At 42.9% G+C, this 24733-nt stretch overlaps 1 protein-coding gene across 3 annotated transcripts in view; it reads left to right on the top strand.

The window, feature by feature from the left end:
• The window catches only part of LRRC8D (leucine rich repeat containing 8 VRAC subunit D), a 59360-nt gene extending 34627 nt beyond the window's left edge, over positions 1 to 24733 (top strand). For 2 of the 3 annotated variants that reach the window (XM_026057654.1, XM_026057655.1), the window contains 2 exons: positions 552 to 665; positions 20056 to 24733. In XM_026057654.1, coding sequence (XP_025913439.1) covers positions 641 to 665; positions 20056 to 22625 — 2595 coding nt within the window. In that variant the 5' untranslated portion in view covers positions 552 to 640 and the 3' untranslated portion in view covers positions 22626 to 24733. The remainder of the gene's footprint in view (positions 1 to 551; positions 666 to 20055) is intronic. The other variant, XM_026057657.1, reaches the window with a different exon arrangement.

The following is a 24733-nucleotide window of genomic DNA, read 5'->3' as shown; positions in this document are numbered from 1 at the left end:
AAGCTGCGACGAGGAGCCTGAAAGTGTTCGTTGTCCGGCGCGGGTGCGTTGGCGAGTGCCTCACTGCTGCAGTCAAGGGACGGGAGAAGAGAGTATGGATTTTTCACATGCTTTTTGCAGATGTCTGAAGTGGCCAATCGGCAAACCTACAGTTAGCCTCCCTTTGCGCGCTCTGCTTCGTTTTGTGTCTCCCGAGGTGCCGAACATCTGTTGGCATCATGGAAAGGTGTTCGGTGCCTTGCAAATTCAGTGCTTTGCAGATCAGCCCCAGTTTCCGCTCTTCAGCAGCGATAGCTGTTGTGGACCTTGTTATCACACAACTGGAAGTTGGTGGTTGCCATGGGACAACCAAGCGTGACCCTGTTACGTACAGGATAGGGAAACGGAGAGCAACCCCAAAGAAATATGTGCTTCAAAAGAGCACGTTTGTCATCACTGTGGAGAACTTAGTGAATGTTATTGTAGGAAGAAAAACATGAATGGAATCTCTGTAAGAAGAAATTGAATAGCCAAAAAGCTGAAATTCTTCTTCTTCTTTTTTTTTTTTAAAGACAACAACAAGGCTAACAGCCCTCTTTGGCTTCAGGATGCATCTACAAATTTCTGAGCAAAATACAAAAATGAGAGGGGAAATGGATACATGAGAATTAACACACATTTAAAAGGTAGGAAGCAAGTTAGAGAATTAACTCCCCATATTTTCTATAGCTTAAATGTGTTAGGAATCAAATAATTCAAGTTACTGGATGGAGATAATAAAACAGTTGATTCAAAAAAAGTAGTAGTTGTTGTTAATACTGCATTTGGGAAGGTGCAGAATGACAGAGTCACACCAACAAAGTATGATGTATTTTTTTCATCTATTTGTAATGAATGAAGATTTAATAACTTCTAGGGATAGGCATATGTAAATCAGCAGCACTATAGTTCAATTGTTTTAGAGTTTTCTGAAAAGACTGCAGGTCTGCAGACAACAATTTTTAATAACTCCTGCTATAGGGGGACTTTAGAAAGTACTGATGTTAGCAATAGAGAAAGGAAGGGTGGATGACTCATTTGAGCATATTCCAGCTAGCCTGGCATTAATCCTCATCAGAATATTGGAAAAGTTAATGCAATATTAAATTGGTAAAAAATTAGACTGACTACTGCCAGTCTGTATCACTTCACGGGAACGTCTTAGCAAACATGGCGATGCTCTAGAAAGTCTTAAGTTTTATTTGAGAGAGACCTGCATGGATGTAATAGCACTGTGTCTCTGAAAGACACCCGATGCAGCTGCAGGGAGACAGCCCAACCCTTGCAGTCCTCTGCTACTCCCTCACTCCTGCCGTCTGCTACTGCTAGTTCCCGTGCTCGGCAGCATCGGGGTAGCTAGCCAGGGCTTTGGCGTACCTGTCCCCCTGTCCTGACACGTTAGTGCTATGTGGTATTGCGTTAAGAACTGACTAACCGATGTTTAAAAGTTAGTCATTGGTGGTGAATCATTACCAAATGGGAATGCTTCTAGAAATCTGCTTTAAGGAGGCCGTTTCCATTAGACCTTTTCATCAAGTATCTGGAAATGAATACAGAATGTCTGCTGATAAAATTGGCAGGCCATGCCGTGCTAGGCAGAGTGGTAAGTGAGGACAAGGCAGTTACACACAGTAATTTGGGTATCCTGGTGAGTTGCATTGAACAAAAATGCATTTTAATAGTCAGAAGCAAGATCACAGGGCCTGCAGGTGTCATGTGTCAACACAGTGACTGAGTAAAGAGCCTTCAGGGTACGGTGAGTAAACAAGTAGACATGACTGATGTGTCAGGAGGAGCCTGCTGAAAGTGGGATCGAGTCAGGAAAGAGTCAGAGGAAATACACGAAGGCTGGGTGGTGTTCAGGGTCTGCTGGGAGAGCCTGAGATGCTCATTCTGGATCAGATCAGTGGGGTGACTCGGTAGCTGGGGAGAAGCACCTTCTGAGGGGGAGCAGGCTGGCACTGAAAGATGAGCAGAGATGGGCATAACACAAAGTAATGCCTGGGAGCTGAAGTCAGGCACGGTTAGATTGGAAATAAGGCATGCGTTTGTAATGGTTGGAGGGTAAGCACTGGAACAAATAAATGACCAAGGAAAGAGATGGATTTCACCCAAAATGTTCCCGAGGCTGAAAGCTTTTCTGGAAGTATTATGTTAGGCAAACAAAGGTTTGGCTTACAGTTGCATGTAATTTACTGGGCTAAATTCAGGTATAACTGAGTACAGTGGTTTGTGGTGCCCCTGTGGCATCAGTAATTCGTAGATGAACTGTCCTGACTTGCAAAGCAAAATGTTCTTCACATGCCGTGTGCTTAATTAGCGAGCACCAGTTGGCCTCTCTGATGGAAAGTATAGATTGTGTGTGTACATATACATACCTACATACATATGTATGTATATATGTGTTTGTGTGTGTGTATATTTATATCTATACAACTCTCTCTATATGTATGGAGTTTATATCTGGATGGTGCCTCCTGGTCTGGAACACCTAGTTATTCCGTTACATATTTTGAGAGCTATAAAACAAATTGGAAGTCCACATGTGGTTACCAAGAGAGTTTCCTAAGCACACGGTATGGTTCCTCATGGATCCTTCACCTCCAGCCTGGAAACAGTGTGGTGGCATTTCTGCTCTGCTACGCTTAGGCTGGGAAGTGTTTCCTCTCAGCAGGGCTGACGAGATGGCATGCAGCACTGACTGAACTCTGTCCTCCTGGGATCCGTCTTGCGTATAACCTGTTTTAGTATCTTTGCGCTGCAGTTCTCTTGCAAAATAGCTGGGTCAGATCTTTCTGTTCCTCTTTTTGAAGACGTGTCTGAAGATGCGATGGGGCAAGTAGAATGGACTGGAGCAGGTGCACAGGGAGGCTGGAGGGCAATGAGTCTATAAGCAGCAGGATTTTTGCAGTGAACAATTAACCTCTGGAACTCACCGCCACATGATATCATTATGGGTGAGGATCAGTAGCTTTCTAGGAAGGATTAGGAACCTCAGGGAAATGAGATTATTTAGTTTAATATTTAAAGCAAGTCTCTTGTTCTAGGGTTTAAAAGCATTTTGTACCAATGGGGATCTAACCTAGTGGGCAGAATATTCTATAATTGTTTCACAGGGAACTTCTTGCACAGTAACATCTGGTTCTAGCTACTTTCAACAACAGGAACTGGTGATTCAGAGGTCCGTTTCTAAATTTAATGCGAGAAGGAACATGGTCCTAGCTGAAGTAACGTTGAGGGTACATGTGAGGAGGGGAGGTGGTGATAAAGGGAAAACGCACCCTCCATGCTAAAATGTGTCATTGTGCCTCTGATTACAGACCGTAGATGCTGATATCCAAACAGCGTATATGCATCGGGCAACAAACTGGCTTTAAGTGTTTGGCTTCTCAGTGATCCTATTTAAAAACAGTAGAGTGACAGTGTACAAAGTAATTGATTTGCAGAAAAAAAGTTTCAGTCTTTATTTGAGGATTGGTGTCTTCAGATGTGGAGAGGGGAATGGGAGTGGACCAAGGAAATTTCAGATGCGGGAGGAAGAAGGTCTGGCTGTGCTTTTTTGACAAGCAGAAGTCTCCCATTTCGTTTATTAACTAATTCCAGACATGGGTTTTGGAGACAGCTTCCCTCTATCCCTAAATCGAGAATGTTTTCATCTTCATTTCTGTATGTTTTTTTTCCCAAGGATACACACATGCCCCTTTTAGGTGTGCGCAACAGCTGCATGTGGTAGATCCTAGAGCGCAGAGGTCCTTGGCGGGGAAGTATGTGCAGGCATGGTGACTGTAATGTGGTTGTTGCGCTGCTGCTTCCCTTGCGTGGCCTCCAAGTGCTGGGCGGTGGCGGCTCACCCTCACTGGCAGCGTCTGCCTCGGCGTGCTCCTGCGTTGCTCCCTGGACAGCAGAGAGCTCTTCTGTGTTTCTTGGCATTTGTGTCCACACGGAAACGCCTGTACGTGCCCAAGGAAACCCTCTCAGCTCCTGCATGGCTCTTGTGATCCACCTCTTTGCTCTGCCCAGGAGTCTTGGTGAAAAGGAGTCTGCTGAATTGCAGTCTTAAAACAAGAGCATCAGAAGAATAATAATGCAATAGAAGTTTTAAAACTTCAGCAAATGCAAAAAGTAAGATCGAACATTTTAGCTTCTCCATCCTCCCCAGTGGTAATGATTATTTTGTTGTCTTCCATTCCTGGTCCAAAGATAGGTCAGTAGCAGTGTGAGTGGACTTCATTTGAAGATGTGTGCAGGGATACAAGTAACACAGCTTAGTCCTACTGCTCTGGGCTGCCTGTCTAGTTTAACATAGCACCAATCTGGCAGAGCATCAAGTAGGGATGCTGGAACTTTGAACAGAGGAAAATACTGTGTTAGGGCCATAGATGAAATGAAGCACTGAAGACCTCTGCTCTCTTGGAAGAGCTGCATCAAGAAGTGCAGTATGTAAGTGTGATATTTTGTGGCTCTTGTATGAATGCAGCATTTTTTCCTGCACACAGTCGTTCTGACACAAGATTAATTTTTTTTTGTAGAAAAAGCTAAATATGTTGGAATGCTGAGTCTGAAACAGGGAGATATACTGCAGCAAAAGACTCCTGCGGGATTTTTTTATGAGATGGAATTTATTTGCTAAATGAGTTTTCAGTAGTTTCTCAGTACATGCTATTGTACTACTTGCGTGATGTCTTACAGTGTCACTGGTCTGATCTGGACTGTGATGACTGCATAAATTGCATCATTTGCTAACTGTGGAAAGATGGCTTGATCTGTGAGAGACAATTTTGTGTATGCATGCATTTTACAATGTAATTGTGAATCAGAAATTAGAAAAGTTCAGTTAATGCCAAATACAAGCTGTGTTCATGGCTCTTGGTGTTCTTTTCTGCCCACAGGAGCTCCAAGAATCAAAGGAGATCATAGAGGAAATTGAAGCCACTTTTGTACTTCATTTGAGGGGGGAAATAATGAAATAAGTTATGTCGTCTAAGACATCTTGAAAATTGAGACTTTTAAGTGGTCTTTGGCCTTCTACCAAGGAACATGCTGCTAGCATTCTGGTTTTGTTCATTAAAAGAAAGAAAACACTAGAAGTCCCTTGGCTTTAATTTACAGAGAAAGAACTGCACTTTGCTACCATATTTTGACCATACTGGTTATTGGCATATGGTTGTGGTAATTCATAATTTTATATCCTTTGGGTCTCAGTCACTTAAATTAGTAAGAAAAAGTAGTTTGTCTTGTGGTGATTGGTAAGCGTGTGTTGCAGTTGGCAGGGGGACCTTGTTTAGGAGTTGCTGGATCAGACCTGTGGTCTGTTGTGGCTTTGACAGTGCCAACTATCTCAGAGGGAGGCTGAGAAAAAAATGTAGCAGCTAGTTGCAGCGACATAACCCAGTTGTAAATGGTGATTCTGAATTTCCCTTGGTCAGTCACTTGCTCAGCTTTGCCTTGGGCTATAGAGGTGTAGCGCTCCTAATTAAAAAAAAAAAAAAAAAAATTAAATGCAAGTCTAACCTTGGCAATTAGAATGTTCCATATTAGTCTGTTTATGCTTTTGCTGATGTGCTTCCATAACACTAATAAACTTTAATTTTGATTCTATGTTATTCTGAGGGGGTATAAGGATCTTTATTCTGATCTCTGTTCAAATTGCAACCCTTCACAGCTGCTCATAAGAAGTCATTTTATGTAACTGGATGCTTTCAAGTGTGCCATCATCACACAATTTTATTTTATTTTTAACTGAAGACAGTAGAGATTTCTTAATAAGTGAGTCACAGTTGCATTGTTGCTCTTATTTATATGACTGAGATTCTGTAGTCTAAGCCTGTTGGCCTTTACCTCCATGAGTGTTTAGATTTTTGGTGAGGATTTTGGTTTTGTTTTAAATCCACTTCGTGATTACTCATTTCATTTGTTTCTTGCACATATACAGCCAGTGGTATCCTCTCCCATTAGGGATGGAAGCAAAACATCATTACAATTCATTTCTCTTAGCTTAACAAAGCAGGTATCAGTGAATGCAGCCAGCTTCAGCAAGTAAGTCTGTGCTGAGGCAGGGGAGGGGTTGGAGCTGGTGTCTTGCACAGGGCGAAGAAGCGTCATCCCTGGACGAGCTGAGCTCCACGTGGGAACCTCAGCCCCTCTCCCCGCTTGGGAAGCGTGGCTGTGGCCTCCAAGCCCCACATGCTGTGAAGGAATATGGGCAGCATCTCGTGTGGGGCGCTGGCTTGGTTGGTGCGAGTGACAGCTGCCTTGTTGCGGGCTTGTATTTGAGGCACTGCCAGCTCACAGGTACAAGGAAGAGTTCTAATAACTGGAGAGAAATATAGCAAAATTTCCTACTAATTTATATTCTGCTGTGATATCTTTTTAGAATCGAGTTGCATACTAAGCATTAATTGAGGTCATTCCAACATACTGCTAATACTTTTAAACTGGTTAAGGATGTCTTTAATTTGTGATTTTCTTGAGGTCAAAATGTTGCTGATGCAGAAAATACAGGGGTTTTATTCTTGTCTCTAGCCCATGACCATAGACTCGCAGATTCGTACTCCTACAACTGGAACTGGTCAAGCTTGAAACCGTTGCCTTCCTCAAACACTGTGCCATGTTATACAAGATGAAATCTGATGCAATTCAACTGAATTTTTGGGTTGTAATCTTTTTGAGACAGGATACATGGATTACACAATGCATAATGCAATGAGGCCTTGATATAGAATAGGAAATTGAACCCTTTATGTAATACAAATATTAAGTGCTAGCAGAGTCTAGCTGTTTGTCTGAAAGTCACTTTTTTTTATTTGAGTACCAAAGAACCCTGGTCAAGAGGCAAGAGCTCAGTGCTAGACAAAGCAAGCACAGAGCGTGCAACGTAAGTGCTGTGAAAAGGGAGAGCCATCTGAGGCACAGCACGATGAGGCAGAGAGGATGATCCTGATGAGGCAGGAGCAGGTTGCCATAGTGGTCTGTCATGTAACGAATGTTTAACCCTAGAGCAGCTCGGCCTCTCCGTGTCAGAACAGCCAGCACAATGAGTCATCAGCCCTATTTTGGTGCAAGGCTGCAAGTTCCCATCAAACCTAAARAAGGATGGCCCTCACCGCCAGCAGCTGCTGCACTGGCTCTTCCTTTTCTTGGCTTTGAAACAAAAATAATGGCCAAATCATGTCTGCCTACATGTGGCGAAGCAGGATCCAACTTCGCTATTCCTGCAAAGGCCTTGTGATCCAGAACCGATTCACTGTGAACATGGATGTGGCTGTGTCCATGTGCAAAAGTTTCAGCTCACAGCAGTGGGACATCACCTACCTTCTTCCAGGTCTCTGCTTGGGTCTGTTCTGGGAAGTTGCTGTGTGTGGATGTCTCAGGCTTGGTGACAGGTGTAGAGAACAGCCCTTCTGACTTTCTAAACCAAGTCTTTTGGGGGGGAAGGGGGAGGAATAGAAACCAATGTAGGCTTAAAAGAATAATCTAATTAGGTTTTGGTAATCCAAAGGTTTTGGGTGGTTTTATATCTAAATAACTAAGGGATAGGATTTATATTGTTAGCCTTTGAGGAACATGAAACAAAGATTAGAATTGCTGCTTAGCATTAAAAACTAAGTTTTCTGGGTTTTGATAACATTTTTCTTATTGAAAAACCATGTACTTGAGGCATAATTTGGCATGCAAAATTCTTGGTAAAAGACAGGCTGTTGCAAAATTTTATAGTAAATGAAATGGATGGTTTCGTTCATGTTTTGGTCTGGCCATGACAAATCCTAAACTTTTAATGGAAGGTTTATGGGAATGTAGTCATATGTATATTATTGCTGTACACCCACATTCAGAGGCAGTAATCCAAGTGTGCGGATGAGATAGCAGAAACATAAATAAAGCAGTTGGCTAGTTGTCTTAATGCAATTTCTTGATTAGATCCTTGCTAAAATAGTGCCAAACTTATGACGATATGACAAGTATCAAAGATTACTCGCATTAAGCTATGACATGATATGGGTCACACTCTGGGCTCTTTCTGGCCATTTGGTGTTTTTCTTTTGCATTGGGTCAGGAGTTTGAAATGAGAACCGGGTGTTCAAGTAACACCGAGCATCCCCAGAGAGTCGCAGGTTGCCCCCAGCTTCCTTGTTCCCGTGGCCGAGGGGTGCCAGGGCTGGGCCTGCGGCTGGACTTACTGGTCTCTGGGAGCGCAGGTGGCTCTCTGCACGCTCGTGGGAGAGGAGTACTGTAGCTGTCCTCTTCTCCCCACACCACCGCACTGGTACTTGTGTTTTCTGGGGCTGTCACGAGGTAAAAGGAGCATCACTTGCTCCCCTGTCCCTGCTTTGAGTATGCAAGTAGGCAGTGCCCTGTCCTGCAGGACACGCTTATAGAAATACTACTGGAAGTAACACCAAAGGACCATTCGCCTTAAGAGAAATCCTGAGTCTTTGCCCTGTTGTGCCCAGGACAGCAAGGGGCTAGACTGCACCTCTTTCTGCGGTCCTTGCATTATCTGCAGCTGATGGCATGATCAGAATCAGGGCTCTGCAATCACTGGTGAGGTGCTCGCACCAAGCTCAGAGCTTCCATTTACCCAGCCCTTTTTTTGTTTTTGTTTTTTTGGGGGGGAAATCTTTTGGCATGCTGGTGAGAGGGCTAGAAAGTAATTTGAAAGGAAAGGACCCTTCTTCTCCCAGGTCGACATGGTGCTAAAGCTGCATTCTGATCTCATCTTGCTCATTATCTGAGCTTGCCCAGAACCTTTTTGTGGATCTGACTCAGCCTTGCTTTAGTATATGAAAATTGTGTTGTTTGGTTGTGTATTGAAACAATGGCAACAGCAAATACCCAACTGATTTGTTTTCCTCCAGTGAGAGGACACCTCTTCTGTTGCTTCAGGAGCAGCTGGGGAGCTGCTTTAAATGGTGAGTAACTTGCCAGAACAAGTCCGCACGGCAAGCAGGTGGGGTAAGGGGAAGCATTGCCTGCAGGAAAAGAAAAGGAGCTGCCTCCGTGGTCTAAGCAGATTGCACGCAGGTCGTAAAAGTCAGACAGTGACATGGAGCATTACTGGATGTCTGTGGAGGTGGCCACCGCAAAGGTTACTGTGGGCGCGCGGTTAAGGCTGTAGCAATCACGGCAAGGCAATAAGGTCGGACAAGAATTAGCCGTTCCACTCGGGGCATCTTTTCCAGGAGACACCTACGTGATGCTTTCACTTGCTGCTGAGCAGAGCATAAAGTTAGATTTAGTGCTGGTGCAGAAATGAGATCTGTCTATAGATAAGATTAAATACAATTCCTCCTTTCTACGTTTTTGCTTTGTTTCTTTGAGCTGAACTGAAGTACGTGCTCAGAAAGCTTCCTTGCCTTTGTTAAAACAGATTTGACTGGAAAAGGTAGGTTTCAAGAGCTGTTTGTTTAGTGCCTTATTTTTTGAGATAGCATCAACCTCAATCCTGTGGGAAGGAGTATGGCTAAATATAGGAATGTTGTAAATACAAATGGATTTATCTGGACATACTGTTAAGCCTTTTCAAAGATAAGAGTGCATAAAAAGGTTAAGTTTGATGATACTCTTAATCATGCTATTACTCCACTTTTTCTGTCTTTTTCTGGAGGACTGATGATTTTTGTTTTCTTGCTCTGCATTTTACAGCCATGAACACACTTGTCATTGCCTAACAAATAATTGGTTTTAGCCAGTAAGCCGTATGGGGCAAGGGTTGTCTGCCCACTCTCTGCTGCAGAGCACTCAGTGCAGAGGTTACAATTCCAGCTGGAGCTTGGGGTCAAATCATAATTTAAATATTTGCTATTGCTAAATTTAAATTGGAGGCTGTCTGGAAATGTTGGTGCTGGTGAGTGACAGCAGGCAACACAACTGAGCCTTACCCAAACCTTTTTACAGAGTTGGAAGCTTGCTTGTTAGAGCAGGAAGGCTGCGGTCTTAGGAAAGACAACAAGTCTTTCAGAATGGTTTTTTAATGCAACATTTTGAATGGCATTTTGAGAAAATACAGCATAAAAAGGAGGGAGGTGATCTGAGCCCATCAGCAAAATCTCATAACTCAAAAATGTGGGGTAATGTAATTCCTTTTTCTGCGTAAGTACTGAGATTGAAGTACACACCCTGAACCAAACAATTATGGGACTAGGTGGACTTAAGTAAATAGCTTACCTCTTAAAGAATGCAGCTTAAGTTTAGAAGAGGAAAAAGAAATATAGTGAACTTCAATAAATCCCTTTGAGGATAAATGCTTCAGCTGCAGGCATTTTTTCCTGGCATGAACCCAACAGAGGTTCAGCTGTTGAAAGCTTGGCAGGAGTGTGGTAATATTARTAAGTCATCCTTCATCTGCTGATCACAGAGGGTTTTGCGTGGGAAATCATCGTCGTTGCCCATCTGACAGGAGGGCTGAAGCACGGGAGACCTCTTTGCTTGATAAGGAGCAGGTAGGGTTGGGGCGGGCTGTCTGCTGCTGAGCGGGTTCCCCAGTGTCCACCTGGGGCATCCCAGCTGCTCACGTTATCCTATAGCTAGTTGTCCCGAGCTGTTGCTCTACAGCTAGCCCACGGCGTGAGTGAGGCAGTGACGCCTTCTCCCTGGGGGGAGAGGAGTCTGCAGGATGTTTAAACAGGAACATAACTTGAATTTTGTCCCATAACGAATTGGAGAGACTGCTTATTGGCAAACTGAGGATGCAGCCTGTTTAACACACTGTGAAGTTGCTTTTTATCAAGGCAGCTCCCTGGTGGGTAGGAAGGAAGGCAGGAGTGGGTTTGCGCGAGGTGGAGTTGAAGCGCGCTTTCGGAGCCGTCTTCTCACTGCACGGCGGCAGCCCTTGGAGCCGTGCTGGCTGCGGGAAAGGTGCTGGCAGACATGGGGGAGCTTTGGTGGGAGGCGGGTGTGTGCAGGTCGCACTGGGGTGCTGCGGGGGGCTGTGTTGTTTTGTTTGTTTTTAATTCCAGGGTGACCTTTCCTCGATGACTTTTAGCTAATGGACGTGGTGGAAGTGTTGCTGCAGGTAGTGCGAATAGCGTTTCGTGTATGTGCAAGTCTCGCATTTGAAACGACAGTTTAATGTGTAACCCAGCGAGAGGGGCTGCGTTCGCTGCCCTGCGTGAAGCACTGGACCGGCCACCGCAAGGCCGGGAACAGCAGACCGCGTGCCGTGGTGGGGGGCTTGCTGCGCCCTTGGCTCTCGAGTGCCAGGAGGATGCAYTGAACATCCCAGTGCAAGGTCACTGGCGCTGCCTTTAATAGTAAAGAGGAGAGAGGTTATTTTCTTCAAAAATAACTGAAATGACTCAGTAAACCTTCTCCCATTCTGATGTGAATTGGTCTAGATATTAAGTAAACCTAGACTTGCTCTTAAGAGGGGCTATTAAAAGCCCCAGCAAGATGAACTTCAGTGATACTTTTTCTTTGGTAGATCCTCCTTCCTATTCTTTAGGCACGTTTAAGGCATAGTTAAAGGTACTAACGTCTCCTGTAATAAGATTTGTAAACTTACAGGCCATGGCTTAAAATCACCAAGCCAGCAACTCAATGCCAAGTTCCTTTTCGTGCAGCCTTTGAAGGTGCCCCACTTCCATGTGAATCCCAAACAAGACGAGACAGAGCCTGGCAGCGTGTGTGGCTGTAGATCAGCAGGAAGTGTTTTGCAGAGGAATCACATGAATCACCGAGTGCCATGTCAGCTCGAGCTGAGGCTGCTGCATGTAACAAGCTTCATAGCCATGTGGGCTTAAGTAAAAGCAAATTTAAATAACACTTTAGGGTCTAAACCATCTTCAAAGTGTTCTGTTTTTCAGATTTCTAAATTTAAAAAAATATATAATTTTATTACAGTTTTTTATTTTCCTCTTCTGATCTTTTTAATGACTATTTTTAATTGTATCTCTGTTTCTCAGTGATAAAAAGCCACCTCTAGGGAATAGAATTACCCAATCTGCTTTTATTTTGGTGCTGCTTGTTTTGCATCTTGATATATTCCCCAAGCATTGTGGTCCAGAGAAGCACCAGATGTTTACTGTGTTTTCCTGCACTTCTGATAGCGGTGGTGAAAACACTGCCGAAATATCCCTGTCAAAAAGATAGGGGAACAGCAGGTTTTGAAATGGCAAAGGGATTAACCGTTTCATGCTTGACCGTGAGCAGCTATTGTGGTTTCTTGGCTGGTGGTGACTTCTGATTACAGTGTACGTCCATGTCAGCACAGGTTAAAGCGGGTGCAGAAGCTTCCAGTTGTGTCTGTACTTGAGTAGAAGTGCTTGGTGTTGAGCTGTCGGCCTTGCACATACCAATTACTCTGTCTTTTCAGTGTTACTGCTTTGGGTATGTTTTAGGAATTCTGTGGAATAAGATACAAAGTGTCTACTTGCTGTTTTTGCTGTGGTCTGGTTAGATAAAACAGAAAGTCCTTTGTTTGGGATTTGATCTCTCAGCCGTAGCGCCGCTATTTCCCTCTCTGGTGATGCGTCTTGGGTAGAAGGGAGAATCACTATCATGTGAGTAAGGGTGGCTCCGACAGTAGTCTAAGGTTGGGAGAGTGTTGTGCGTGCGTGTGTGTGTGTGCGTGCACACACTAAGCCGTGTTCTTTGCCTCCCCCTGTGAGTCCCGCTCGTGCTGCTCGACGGCTTCAATTCGGGCAGCCGCGCTTTGCAGCATTTCCTCCGAGAGGAGAAATTGCCGTTGAGTTTCTGTGCGTTCAGGGAACGATCCTGGCTGTTATGAAAAGCATCGGTTCAGTATTTATGCCTGCGGGGGTCCAGCCTCATTAATTGTATCTCCTGTTTCCTGCATGTTGCCTTGCTAGGTGGTTTGTTTTATAATTATAAAATGACACATGGCTAATTGACTTGAAGTGTAACACGTAGGGTTACAACAGCATCCTCTTTACCAGCTGGAGACCTGTGCAGAGGGTGGACAAGGACCTCGCTCCATCTGCTCTTCTTTCCTAGGTCAAAACCTAATGGATCATATTCAGAAAGATACTGAACTTCACCCCAAAGCCTGGTGATAAATGTGAATAAAATCTTAAACTTGTGCTTGTGGTCAAAGCAGCCCCTCTCATAACAGCGTTGCTCAAGAGCGCGGCAGCAGTCCGAGGGGGAAGCTGCTCATCTTCTGAGCTCGGTGAAAGCTGAACTGGTGCATGGTGAGCAGTGACTTACTGGCACTAACAGTCTTCAGATGCTCTTGGGAACTAGTCAGAAATGCAGCACTGGGCTTTTATTATAAAAGTGATCCTTAAACAGATCTCTCTGATGGTGATTTTCAGCAAGGGAAGAATGAGATATGATTGGAGAGTTTACTGTTAGGGGAATTATGGCCACTAATACTGTTTTTTAAATATCATCACCCTGATTACAAAACCATCTGTGTAGGAGTGATGTATAGCACTAGACCTTCAAAGAGCTGGTAAACAAGGAAGATTCAGTGTAAACACTAAAATAGCAGGATCCAAAAGTGGGTTAGAGGATTATACAACCTGAAAAAGTCCGACTTTGAAGGGCAGAATTTTCGAAGGTAAAAAAATGTTTTTTATGCAACTGTTTTTTGTAAATGGATGCTAATGTGACTTTGGTTATATAAAACAAGAATCTTATTATTGACTCCAATTTACCAAAGCTTAACATTTCTCTATGCAGCTTGAGACATCAGGTTTTGATCATTTGTCATTTACTGAATTACTGTCAGTTTGGTCAGTGTTGTTCATAAAAAAGATGGTACGTTCCCCAGTTTGGGGAATTTATTTACAGTCTATCTCGGAGAGATTATATATTCCCTTTAGGGGAAAGTCCAAAATTGTAGTTGTGCAATTTGGGACCAGGGTGGGGGTTGGGGGGTTGTTTATGGGAGGTTGCTTGGTGTTTTTATTATTTCAAATAATGATTTTATGAATGGTGCCAATTAATACTCCTTCTCCTTAATCCTGTAAGTATGTTATCAAAAAACAGCATCTTCTTTCTCTCTCCCTACACACACACACACACGCGCGCGCGCGCATGCGTGCACACACGCACACAAAAAAAAGCTATTGTGGAACTCTAGTTCCTAAGTTGGAGTGTTTTTTTCTCTGTATGAAATCTCCCTTCAGCTTTGTTGTGCTAGCTCTCTCCTTATTCAGTTAGCACTATTATGCCAACAGTGCATCTTGTGATAACAACATCTCTGAAATAGTACCTGCAGGTTGCCATGCAATTAATTTTGAGAAAGTGAAATCATAGGAATAAATATCCCACCCCACGGAAATTTGCTTAGCCTGCAATATCTAATAAGCCGAAACAATAACACTGTGCTTAGTCAAGGGGCAGCTGAAGAGCAGTAAACCAACCCACATCTTCCAGATTGATCTAAAACTAATGGAACTGGATGCTATCGAATCTTTTGGACAGTGGTTTTAAGGAAGAAACAGTGAGTAGAAATTCTGGTCATTCTGATTTGGAGGAAAAAAAAATGAAAGGAAGTCTTCTCCCTTCTGGTTCTTTATGTGAAATTTGTGTGGGATCTTCCTGAGACAAAAGCACTAATCAGGAAGTATCTGATTCCCTAAATCTCACTGCAGTTCTTGCACTCTGGCATTAGATATATTCTGCAATGTATCAGTCACTGCTAGTCACTTCAGTCACTGAAGTAGTGTATGGTGTATTTCTTTGTGAAATGTTACCTGGGCTTTTGAGCGAATAGGGGCACTCAGCACACAAATCCATGTTTAGGCGAATTTGGGGTTTTGCTTTGCAATATGCTTACAAGATAAGAGAAGCTGTAGCCTCAGTTATGCCTAAAGCTGAATAGGTAACTTGAGTCCTGTCAGGTAGAGTAAAGCCCAATAATCCCCTATGGAATAAAGTAGCAGAGTTAACTTCTTTTCTTCAAAGACTGCTGCTTCTCTCTAGCTGTCCAGAGGCATACTAGGAGCTGCAAACTAGGCTAGGAAAAGTTGTTATATTCTCAGCTACAGTTGCAGGGACAATTTCCCTCTACTACTATTAGGTTCCCAAACTTATTCGTGCCTTGGTTAACCTCCTCCAGTTTGTTTTAAACTTCTGTTAATCTCAGAAATCTAATAACCAATGCAGGTGATGAATTCATCTCTGTGTTTCAGGATGCATACATTCATTTTGTCTCTTTTCTGAATGACTACATGCATTATTTTGCAAGGGCTCTGGGGCTCTCCTTACGTTAGATTCTGTGGGAAGAAAAAAAAAGATAGCGCCGTCTTTTTGATCTTTGCAGACTGTCTGTGAAGCCATTGACATTCGCTGCATCCTGTGTAGGAGGAATCTCATAATCCGTTCTTATCAAATTGAGGCCCAATTGTCTATCTTAATAGGATATTGCAGAAGCAGAAAAACAAAGGAATTAAAATCATTAGTGGAAAGAGAAAATATACAGAGGAAATAGATTTAAACTGATGGTGACTCGATCAAAAGCAAGCAAGCAAAGCCTTTTAGTTATGGGAAAACTTTTTTCTCCTTAATTTCCTGTGGGAAGGAAAAAACTAATTCTGTTCATAGCAGCACTTTTTCTTTTTGACTAGAAATGTTTTTTGTTGTGTTTCTGGAAAATTCTTGACCAGTTGCAGTGACAAGGCTAACTCAGGAATCTTTTTGTTTTCTGAGACAAAGTGGGCTTGTTCTGAGTCCTGGGAACCTGAAAGTAAAAAGAGAGATTCGTGTGCTGCGATCCTGTTTTTATTTGTTTGTTTTAACTTTGAATTTGCTTTAACTTTAAACATGCTCTTAAAACAGGAGGGCCAGTGAATTACAGGGGAAGACAGATGAAGTTTTTATCAGTAAGTACAGGAAGAAGTAGGATGTAAATAAACATTAGAGTGACATACCAATCTGCTGATTCCTTTTCCTCTAATTTCTGTATTTAAGCTAGAACAGTTTTTTAGGAAATACCCCAATATGTCCACTTTGTATTTCAGCATTTGTAGTCTGAAGTGTGTCAGAAAAATTCTCTAGGTTAATGACATACTGAGGTCTTCATATTATAGCTTTTTAAGACTAATGGAAGGATTATAATTGGTAAATAGTATGATTTATGAAATTAATGGTTACCTTTGCTGATTTAGCTTGGGCCTGTAACAGAACAAATGTAATGTTGTCATTGTCAGTGCTCACTGCAATTGCAGTTGTTTTCATATTCTGTTTTCACTGTAATACATTTCAGTTTTTGAACTAAAATCTAAGGGAAGCATGCCTTAAAATATGCTCCCTTTTACAGCAGATGTGCACATATTCGTGTTATACTGGATCTTGCTAGAAAACATTAAGTCCTACTTTATATATGTGAAAAATAAATAAAGTGGTTTTGGTTCTAGACCTTCATATCGTATTAGCAATGAAAAGGGAAGTAGTACTTCTGTGCTTTCAGGATTTAACTGTTTTTCCTCTTAAGATCTTGGGAGGTAGCAAGAACAAAATGGCATTTTGAAACAGTTGCTTTGTTCAGGCCAAAGAATTTTTTTCCAGGAGAGAGAATCCACCCAGTCCATAGCTGCGGGTAATGGGTCTGGAGCTAGGAGCGGTTAATGTTATCCTAGAGAGTCATCCAAGGTGCAGAACTGGAGCCAGAAGGGCTGGGAGCTGGAAGGGCTAGCTGGTAAAAGAAAAGAACTTCCTTATTCTGTGCAGTTATGCAGCCTTGCATAGCATACTGTAAGATGCTTGAATTAAAATCTGTGCTTATTAAACCTGAACTAAAATATGCTGTCTTTAAAAGGAGAATCTGTCCCTTGAATTCCGTATTGGGTATTGCAAATTACTTCTCTTCCAGAGCCACCGTTTCCTAGTTTGGGTTTTGGTACGCTGAGATCTAGACACAATGTTCTACTGAGCTACAGGTTCCTCTCARTGCCTTTTGAACCGTGAGGGCTAAAATAAATGCCTGTTTTTACCATAAGAAATCGGACATTTTGGCTTTTCAGCTGCATAGTATTTTATGTTCTTCAGGTACCTGCTTAAAAACTATTTTTTATCATTTTTCTGAATAAAACACACATTGGCCTTGATGGGAAAACTTACGTTAGTGATTCTGGTGATCTGTGTGCTTAGACACAGATTGAAATTTAAATACAATTTTTCTCTTACTGCCAAATCATCATTAGGGTTTACCATGAAACCACAACCCCAATCTGGCACCCTTAAAGGAAGACAAAAATTAGTGGTAATACTTTAAACCTAATCCAAATAGTATTCCAGGCGGTAGGACTTAAAAGCAGGTTTTAGAAGTTGTAAATAGTTAAATTTGACCTTGGAAGAAAAAAAAAATACAGCACCGTATTAGACCTATAGTTCTGAATACCTTCGAGTTACTCTTAACATTTTGAGTTCTCCTAGGCATTTCCTAGGTGAGTAACAGCCAAACTACTAAAATAAAAGTTAACTTTTATAGTTAATTATTAAGGGAAGTCAAGGACTGATAAACTGAATGATGGAGTTAATGACGAATACATAAAATATATTTACAGCTTGTCAGTCAGAATGTGTCTTACACTGTGTGTAGGTTTTAGGTTTTCATTTTGATTTTTTAGGCTCAGAGCATTTAAATATTTTAGATGTGTGGGGAGGGAAGCTTGTTTTCGGTTCCTGGAAGCGATTTTGCTAACTAGAAGAAGGTCTGCCTCACTTTTATGACACACACAATTTTCGACAGTAATACCACACAGGGTTTTTTTGTGTTTCATAACTGCTAATCTCCGCCAAAACAGCGGTTCTTCTGTGAGTATCAGTGACTTGAAAGAAAAGACATGTTCACAGCATTGACCATGGTACTTCGAGGTGTAAAGCTCCTGTTGCCTCACGCTGGCTACCGCCTGGCTAAGAGGATTACACTGGCTCTCTCAGGTTCCCTAACCTTTTTTGAAATCATTTTTTGTGTGTGCAAGGCAGAAGTCTGATAGAGGTGGCTTTTTTTTTTTTTAGCTTTTTTTATTGTTCTGTCGCTAGAACCGTTGTGTGCTCTCTCGTTTCTTCTCCATTATTTTAGCTGCTGAGCGCAGCGCAGTCAGCAGTGCTTGGGTTTCAGCGCTTTATCCAGGTGTTCTCATGGCAAAAGCAAAAAATCATCTTTATTCTGTGAAAGGAATTTTTGCAGGTTGCGCCCCAAACGGCAACGCAGTCACTTCCAGCGTGCTTAGCCGGTGCGAAGTTAAGGAAAAGGCGAAGGGCAGAGGAACAGGCAGGCGCAGCTCCCCCTGCTCCTTGCAGGAGTGCCCTGCTCTCCATGGCGTGCGCGGCCGCGCCGCTGGGCGCGCAGCCCCCGCTGCCCCGGGCAGCCCCGCGCTGGCGGCTGCCGCTGGGGCAGTGCCCACGCGTGCCGAGGTAGGCGAGACCGCAGCGGGAGCATCGCCTGGGAACGGCTTTCAGAAAACAAATGCTCGCAGCAAAAGCCCCGTTCCCGTGTGGCGGGTCCCCGGCGGGGAGCGGCTGCGCCTCGGCGCTGCGGGGGTCGTTTCACCGCCGTCTGTTTACACGAGCAGAGTGGCTAACGCGGTTCCCTGCGCGCCTTGGTATTTAAATACCAGAGGCAGCAGCCCTGGGCCTGGCGCGGCGCTGCGGGGCGGAGGGAGGGAGGAGAGCGGCAGGAGCGGGGGCTGCGGCCGCCTGGCCCCCGGCAGCGCCGGGCTGCCCGGCTGCGGGCTGCCCTTTGGCTTCTGCCTGCACAAGCGTCTCTTGACGCTCTGGTCCGGGGCTGGAAGCGGCCGTGCCTGCCCGTCGGGGTCTGCAAGGCGCCGCTCCGCGTCCGCCGCATCCCCGCGCGGCCCCTGCGCGGCCGCTGGCCCCCGCACTAACGCGCCGCCCGCCCTGCCCCCCGCGTGTGCACGCAGGCTGCCCGTTTTACTTCAGAAACGGCAAATTTGGGTCATGAGTTCAGCAGTTAAAATGATGATTTTACCACATCCTGCTTGCACAGGAAGCTTGGTTTTTTTTTAGATAGCTGATAAGTTGAATCCTCCAGATTTTGTCAGAACAAAAAGAAAAGCGAGCTATTTAAAGCCGGAGAGAGGCTTGGATTCCCAAATCAGTTTGCCGCTTCTGTCTCACAGTGCATACTTTTAAATTCAAGTGAAAGCCTTACAACTTGCTCCTGTGCTAACCAGCTTCCTGCAATCGCCAGGCTGTGATAACAATCTGAAAAATATTTTCGCCCGTGCTATGAAGATAGACCTTTATTTTTTCTCTTGGTTAGTTGGGTTGGGTTTTTCCGAGGAAGGATTATTTTTTCCTGAATTAAAAAAGATTCTGTTTAGTACCATTTGGTTCAGTAAATAGGTTATAATTGTTTCTCACTGTAAAACATGTAAATACAAAAATGAAAAAAAAATCACTTTGTGCAGAATCTTCACACAGTGACTACAACACGTTCACTCGTGCAGTGGTGCTTCAGGGAAAGGAGCCAATCAGCCTGGTAGTCAGCACGGATGCTGATTAGCAAAGAGGGGAGATATTGATTGCTATTATGTTACATAAAAAGAAATGAGAGGCCTTTCTCATAACGTGACAGGTGACCTAAAATGTGCTGTGCAAATCATGAGCAATGTGCAAAGTATTTAACAAATGTTGTCTATTTTGTTTAAATGCAAAATATCTTTTAAAAATCGATGTTAATGCTGGGTTTCACATTTTCAAAGATTTGAGCAGTCATTTTTATAGACTCTGACTTTGTGCATTGTAGTCAGTTGTTGCTGTTCATGTTCTTAAGACGCATCAGCTACAGCATTTTACCTTTCAGATATTTCAGTTGCACAGAGCAGGCCTTGGTGCTTGTACTATGAAGTGGTAAAGGTATATAAATATCATCTGGTCTGAAATGAGCAACTTTCTGTTTTGATGCTGAAGAAATGGTTCATTTCAGTACATAACCATTGAAATAACCCTCCTGAGTGGAATGATGGGCAGTGTGGGACATGCATCAAAATACAATGAACACACAAACCTTTTGATGGTCTCTATGTCATAGTGCGATTGTTGTTAAATAGTAAAATAATCTGTTCACCAAGCAACAATGCTTATTTTGTTTTTGTTTTCTTGTAGGAATGTTTACCCTTGCAGAAGTTGCATCACTTAATGACATTCAGCCAACCTATCGTATCCTGAAACCATGGTGGGATGTTTTTATGGATTATCTAGCTGTCGTTATGTTAATGGTTGCCATTTTTGCTGGAACCATGCAGCTGACCAAAGACCAGGTGGTCTGCTTGCCAGTTTTGCAGTCTACTGTAAATTCAAAAGCACAACCCGGCACATCAGGGAAGGCTGACGTTACCACTGTTGAAACAACCACTGGTCAAGAAGAAGCATCAATGAGAACAGTTTCCTTTGGAAGTGCCCCTACTGTAACACCTGACATACCTCTGAGCAGAGCTACCTCTTCTCAGTATCAACCCACTGAATCGGGTCAGGAGCTGAAGAAGGAGCAGAAAGATTCTTCAGGCCGTAAAACCAATTTGGATTTTCAGCAATATGTATTTATTAACCAGATGTGCTATCATTTGGCTCTTCCTTGGTATTCAAAATATTTTCCCTATCTTGCTCTCATCCATACTATTATTTTAATAGTCAGTAGCAATTTTTGGTTCAAGTATCCCAAGACTTGCTCAAAAATAGAGCATTTTGTGTCCATATTGGGGAAGTGCTTCGAGTCCCCATGGACTACAAAAGCATTGTCTGAAACAGCATGTGAGGACTCCGAGGAGAACAAACAGAGGTTAACTGGTGCCCAGTCCCTTCCCAAGCATGTTTCCACTAGCAGCGATGAAGGAAGCCCAAGTGCCAGYACTCCCATGATAACAAAGACTGGCTTCAAATTTTCAGCTGAAAAGCCAGTGATCGAGGTTCCCAGTGTGACTATTTTGGATAAGAAAGATGGAGAGCAAGCCAAAGCGCTGTTTGAGAAAGTCCGTAAGTTCCGGGCCCACGTGGAGGATAGTGATTTGATTTACAAGCTCTATGTTGTCCAAACTGTCATCAAGACTGTCAAGTTCATCTTTATTCTCTGCTATACTGCAAACTTCGTCAATGCCATTAGTTTTGAGCACATCTGCAACCCAAAAGTGGAACACCTGATTGGCTACACACAGTTTGAGTGTACACATAACATGGCTTACATGTTAAAGAAGCTGCTTATCAGCTATATTTCTCTTATTTGTGTCTATGGTTTTATCTGTCTCTACACGCTCTTCTGGCTGTTTCGAATACCTTTAAAAGAATATTCCTTTGAAAAGGTCAGAGAAGAGAGTAGCTTCAGTGATATTCCTGATGTCAAAAATGATTTTGCATTTCTTTTGCATATGGTAGATCAGTATGACCAGCTGTATTCTAAGCGATTTGGTGTCTTTTTGTCAGAGGTAAGTGAGAACAAGCTACGGGAAATTAGTTTAAACCATGAATGGACCTTTGAAAAGCTGCGGCAGCATGTTTCCCGTAATGCCCAGGAGAAGCAAGAGCTGCACCTCTTCATGYTGTCAGGGGTCCCTGATGCAGTGTTTGATCTGACTGATCTGGATGTCTTGAAACTGGAGCTGATTCCTGAAGCAAAAATCCCAGCAAAAATCTCCCAGATGACAAATCTTCAGGAGCTTCATCTGTGCCACTGCCCTGCAAAGGTCGAGCAGACTGCCTTCAGCTTCCTCCGGGACCACTTGAGATGCCTTCATGTGAAATTCACAGATGTTGGAGAAATTCCTGCGTGGGTGTATTTGTTAAAAAACCTCCGTGAATTGTACTTGATAGGCAACTTGAACTCTGAAAACAATAAAATGATAGGGCTTGAATCTCTCAGAGAGTTGAGACATCTTAAAATTCTCCATGTGAAGAGCAACTTGACCAAAATTCCCTCCAATATCACGGATGTGGCACCACATCTAACAAAACTAGTCATTCATAATGATGGCACTAAGCTTGTGGTACTGAATAGCCTTAAGAAGATGATGAATGTTGCTGAGTTGGAACTACAGAACTGTGAACTGGAGAGAATTCCCCATGCCATCTTCAGTCTCTCTAACTTACAGGAACTGGATTTAAAGTCAAATAGYATACGCACAATCGAAGAAATCATCAGTTTCCAGCACTTGAAAAGGTTGACTTGTTTAAAGCTGTGGCACAATAAAATAGTCAACATTCCTTCCTCCATTACCCACGTAAAGAACTTGGAGTCACTTTATCTCTCCAATAATAAACTCGAATCCTTACCAGCCGCAGTGTTCAGTTTACAGAAACTTAGATGTTTAGATGTAAGCTACAACTCAATTGCAGTGATTCCAGTAGAGATAGGTTTGCTTCAAAATCTGCAGCATTTTCACATCACAGGAAACAAAGTCGATATTTTGCCAAAACAGTTGTTTAAATGCGTTAAATTGAGGACTTTGAGTCTGGGACAAAACTGCATTACCTCAATCCCAGAGAAGGTTGGACAGCTGCTGCAGCTAACTCACCTGGAACTGAAGGGAAACTGCTTGGACCGTCTGCCAGCCACACTGGGGCAGTGTCGGCTTCTCAGGAAAAGCGGGCTTGTTGTGGAGGATCACCTCTTTGACACTCTGCCCTCAGAAGTTAAAGAGGTATTGAATCAAGACACAAGCATTCCCTTTGCTAATGGGATTTAAGCGGAGGTGAAATGCTCAAGTTACTGACTTCCAAACAGCAAATGCTAAAAGGTGGGGGTACTGTAAGATCATGCATTTTAGAAACAGGAATTCTTTGGAAGACAAGACTTACTAGCAGGATTGTAAAAGGTGTAACTGAGTGTTCAGTGTTTCCAGTGTTTTAAAAGATTATTTCCCGAATTTTTGAGAGGATAAAGAACCTTAATAATCTCAATTCTTTTTTCCTTAAATTGTTTGTAACTTGGATGCTGCCGCTTTTGAATGTTTACAAATTTGCTTGCCTGCTTAAAGTAAATGATTAAATTGATGACCTTTTCTTACTATGCAAGTTGTTCTTTGAGGTCTGGATTTACTTTAGTGCATTACTGGGGAAAACCAAGGATAAATGTTGTATACAGTATGGTTCTAACAGCCCTTGAAACACATGTTCATGTGCTTTGTTAGTGTTTAGCCATTTTCAGCAAATGCAACCAGTCTGGCTGTGCTTTGAACTGCAGTAAAGCCACCATTTTCCTGCATAAAGGTATGTGGTTTGCATAAGGCCAAGTGTGTTTGCTCTCATCCTTCATCCCCAAGGCCTCCTGTTTCTGGATGAGCTTTGCTCTGCGATCCAGTGTGCTACTCCTCCAGACCTGTGAAGACTCATCCCTTTTCCGCAGCTGATCTCCCCCAACTTTCACAATGCTCCTCTGTCCCAAGCAGCGATGGGTGGTAAAAGGGAGGGTACTGTCATGGGCTTTCAAACAGTGACAGTCTTGACATTTGAACTGTTTTGCAAGGTGATTTTGAAAGGTCATCAGGCAAACATTAAGTACTTTACTGCTGATGTTTTGCTCCTCTTCAGAGTTTTCATCTGGGAGACTCGAGGCATTTTACAAGAGTCAGTGAATGTTTTATTTTGCAGCCCTTGCTTAGGAACAGGGGTGTCTGCTTTATTTTCTGGGCTAGTGGCAGAGACATAAAAGAGTTATGATTTACCCAAAAGTGATTTGGCTTTATTGCCTATTGCAGTGTGTCATCCACACCTGGACTCTAACAGTAGGATAATCCTTTTCCCTCAAGCTCCAATAATCTGATGTTTTTGATCACTTAGGCACTGTTAGAAAACCCTAAATGTGTGCCAGATAAGTCATCAAATAAAGAAAAAAGCAGACAGCAGTAAGCATGGGATTTTTTGTTTTTGTTTTTGTTTTTTTTTTTGACTGAGTTTGCATTGCCAGGACCATTAAAGAAATATAATCCATTAAATCTGCAAAATCATCAGTTGTAAGTCTTGGCCATTTACATTCCTTGTGTGCAGAAAAGAAGTACTATGCTGGGAGATGATTACATGAGTCCTCATGGTTTAAACACAATTCCCTATTGTAGTGTGGTCAGGACTGAACTAGTCTGTAGTTCAAGGGACTGTTCTTCTCGCACAGAAATCCTCATGCACAGTGATTTCTACTGTAACTTCACCAGAGCTGCCCTGACTTGTACCACCATTAACAAGGGGATAGTTTAGGCCTAGGGGCACTGAGCAATCAGGCGCATTTCAAATACTGTTCTTATAAATGTTGCACATTTTATTGTTAATCATTTACTGTTAATCATGCTGGGAGGACTATTCTCAGCTGTAGGTAGCAGCCTCCAAATACATACCTGCAGCATGTTTATGTATATCAGAAGACCAATTTATGAGTAGTGGTTTTCCCACTCGTTTGGGGATGCAGCTCTGTATGTTCTCCATTTGCCAGCAGGTAGTAAAGTTGGGATGTTTGCGCTTCTGCAACACCAGACAGGTTTGGTAGAATAGTTGCAGTTACTGATCTGTTGTCTGCTGGGAAATTTAGTCAAAATCTTTTTTTTTTTTTTTAGTCAGTAAAAGTTGTTAAGACTGCAGTGGATTTTTTTTTTTTTTTTTTAAGAAACTCTTTCATGTGGTTAAATTTTTGCACATAGATCACTTTAAAATTGCTGGACTATTGACTCATAGAAAAACTGTGGAATATACTATTGGTGTATGCTCTGTATTTGCTATTGACCGTCATTTCAGCTTCCAAGAAATTGTGTGTAGGCGGGAGGAAGAGTTGGAGGAAGACAAAGTAATTAAAATATTTAGAAAAACA

Source organism: Apteryx rowi, unplaced genomic scaffold, assembly GCF_003343035.1.
Source record: "Apteryx rowi isolate R43461 unplaced genomic scaffold, aptRow1 scaffold_14, whole genome shotgun sequence".
In the NCBI taxonomy this organism is placed as follows: domain Eukaryota; kingdom Metazoa; phylum Chordata; class Aves; order Apterygiformes; family Apterygidae; genus Apteryx; species Apteryx rowi.
Note: the sequence above shows the minus strand (reverse complement) of the source record. Positions and strands in the feature narration are given on the sequence as shown.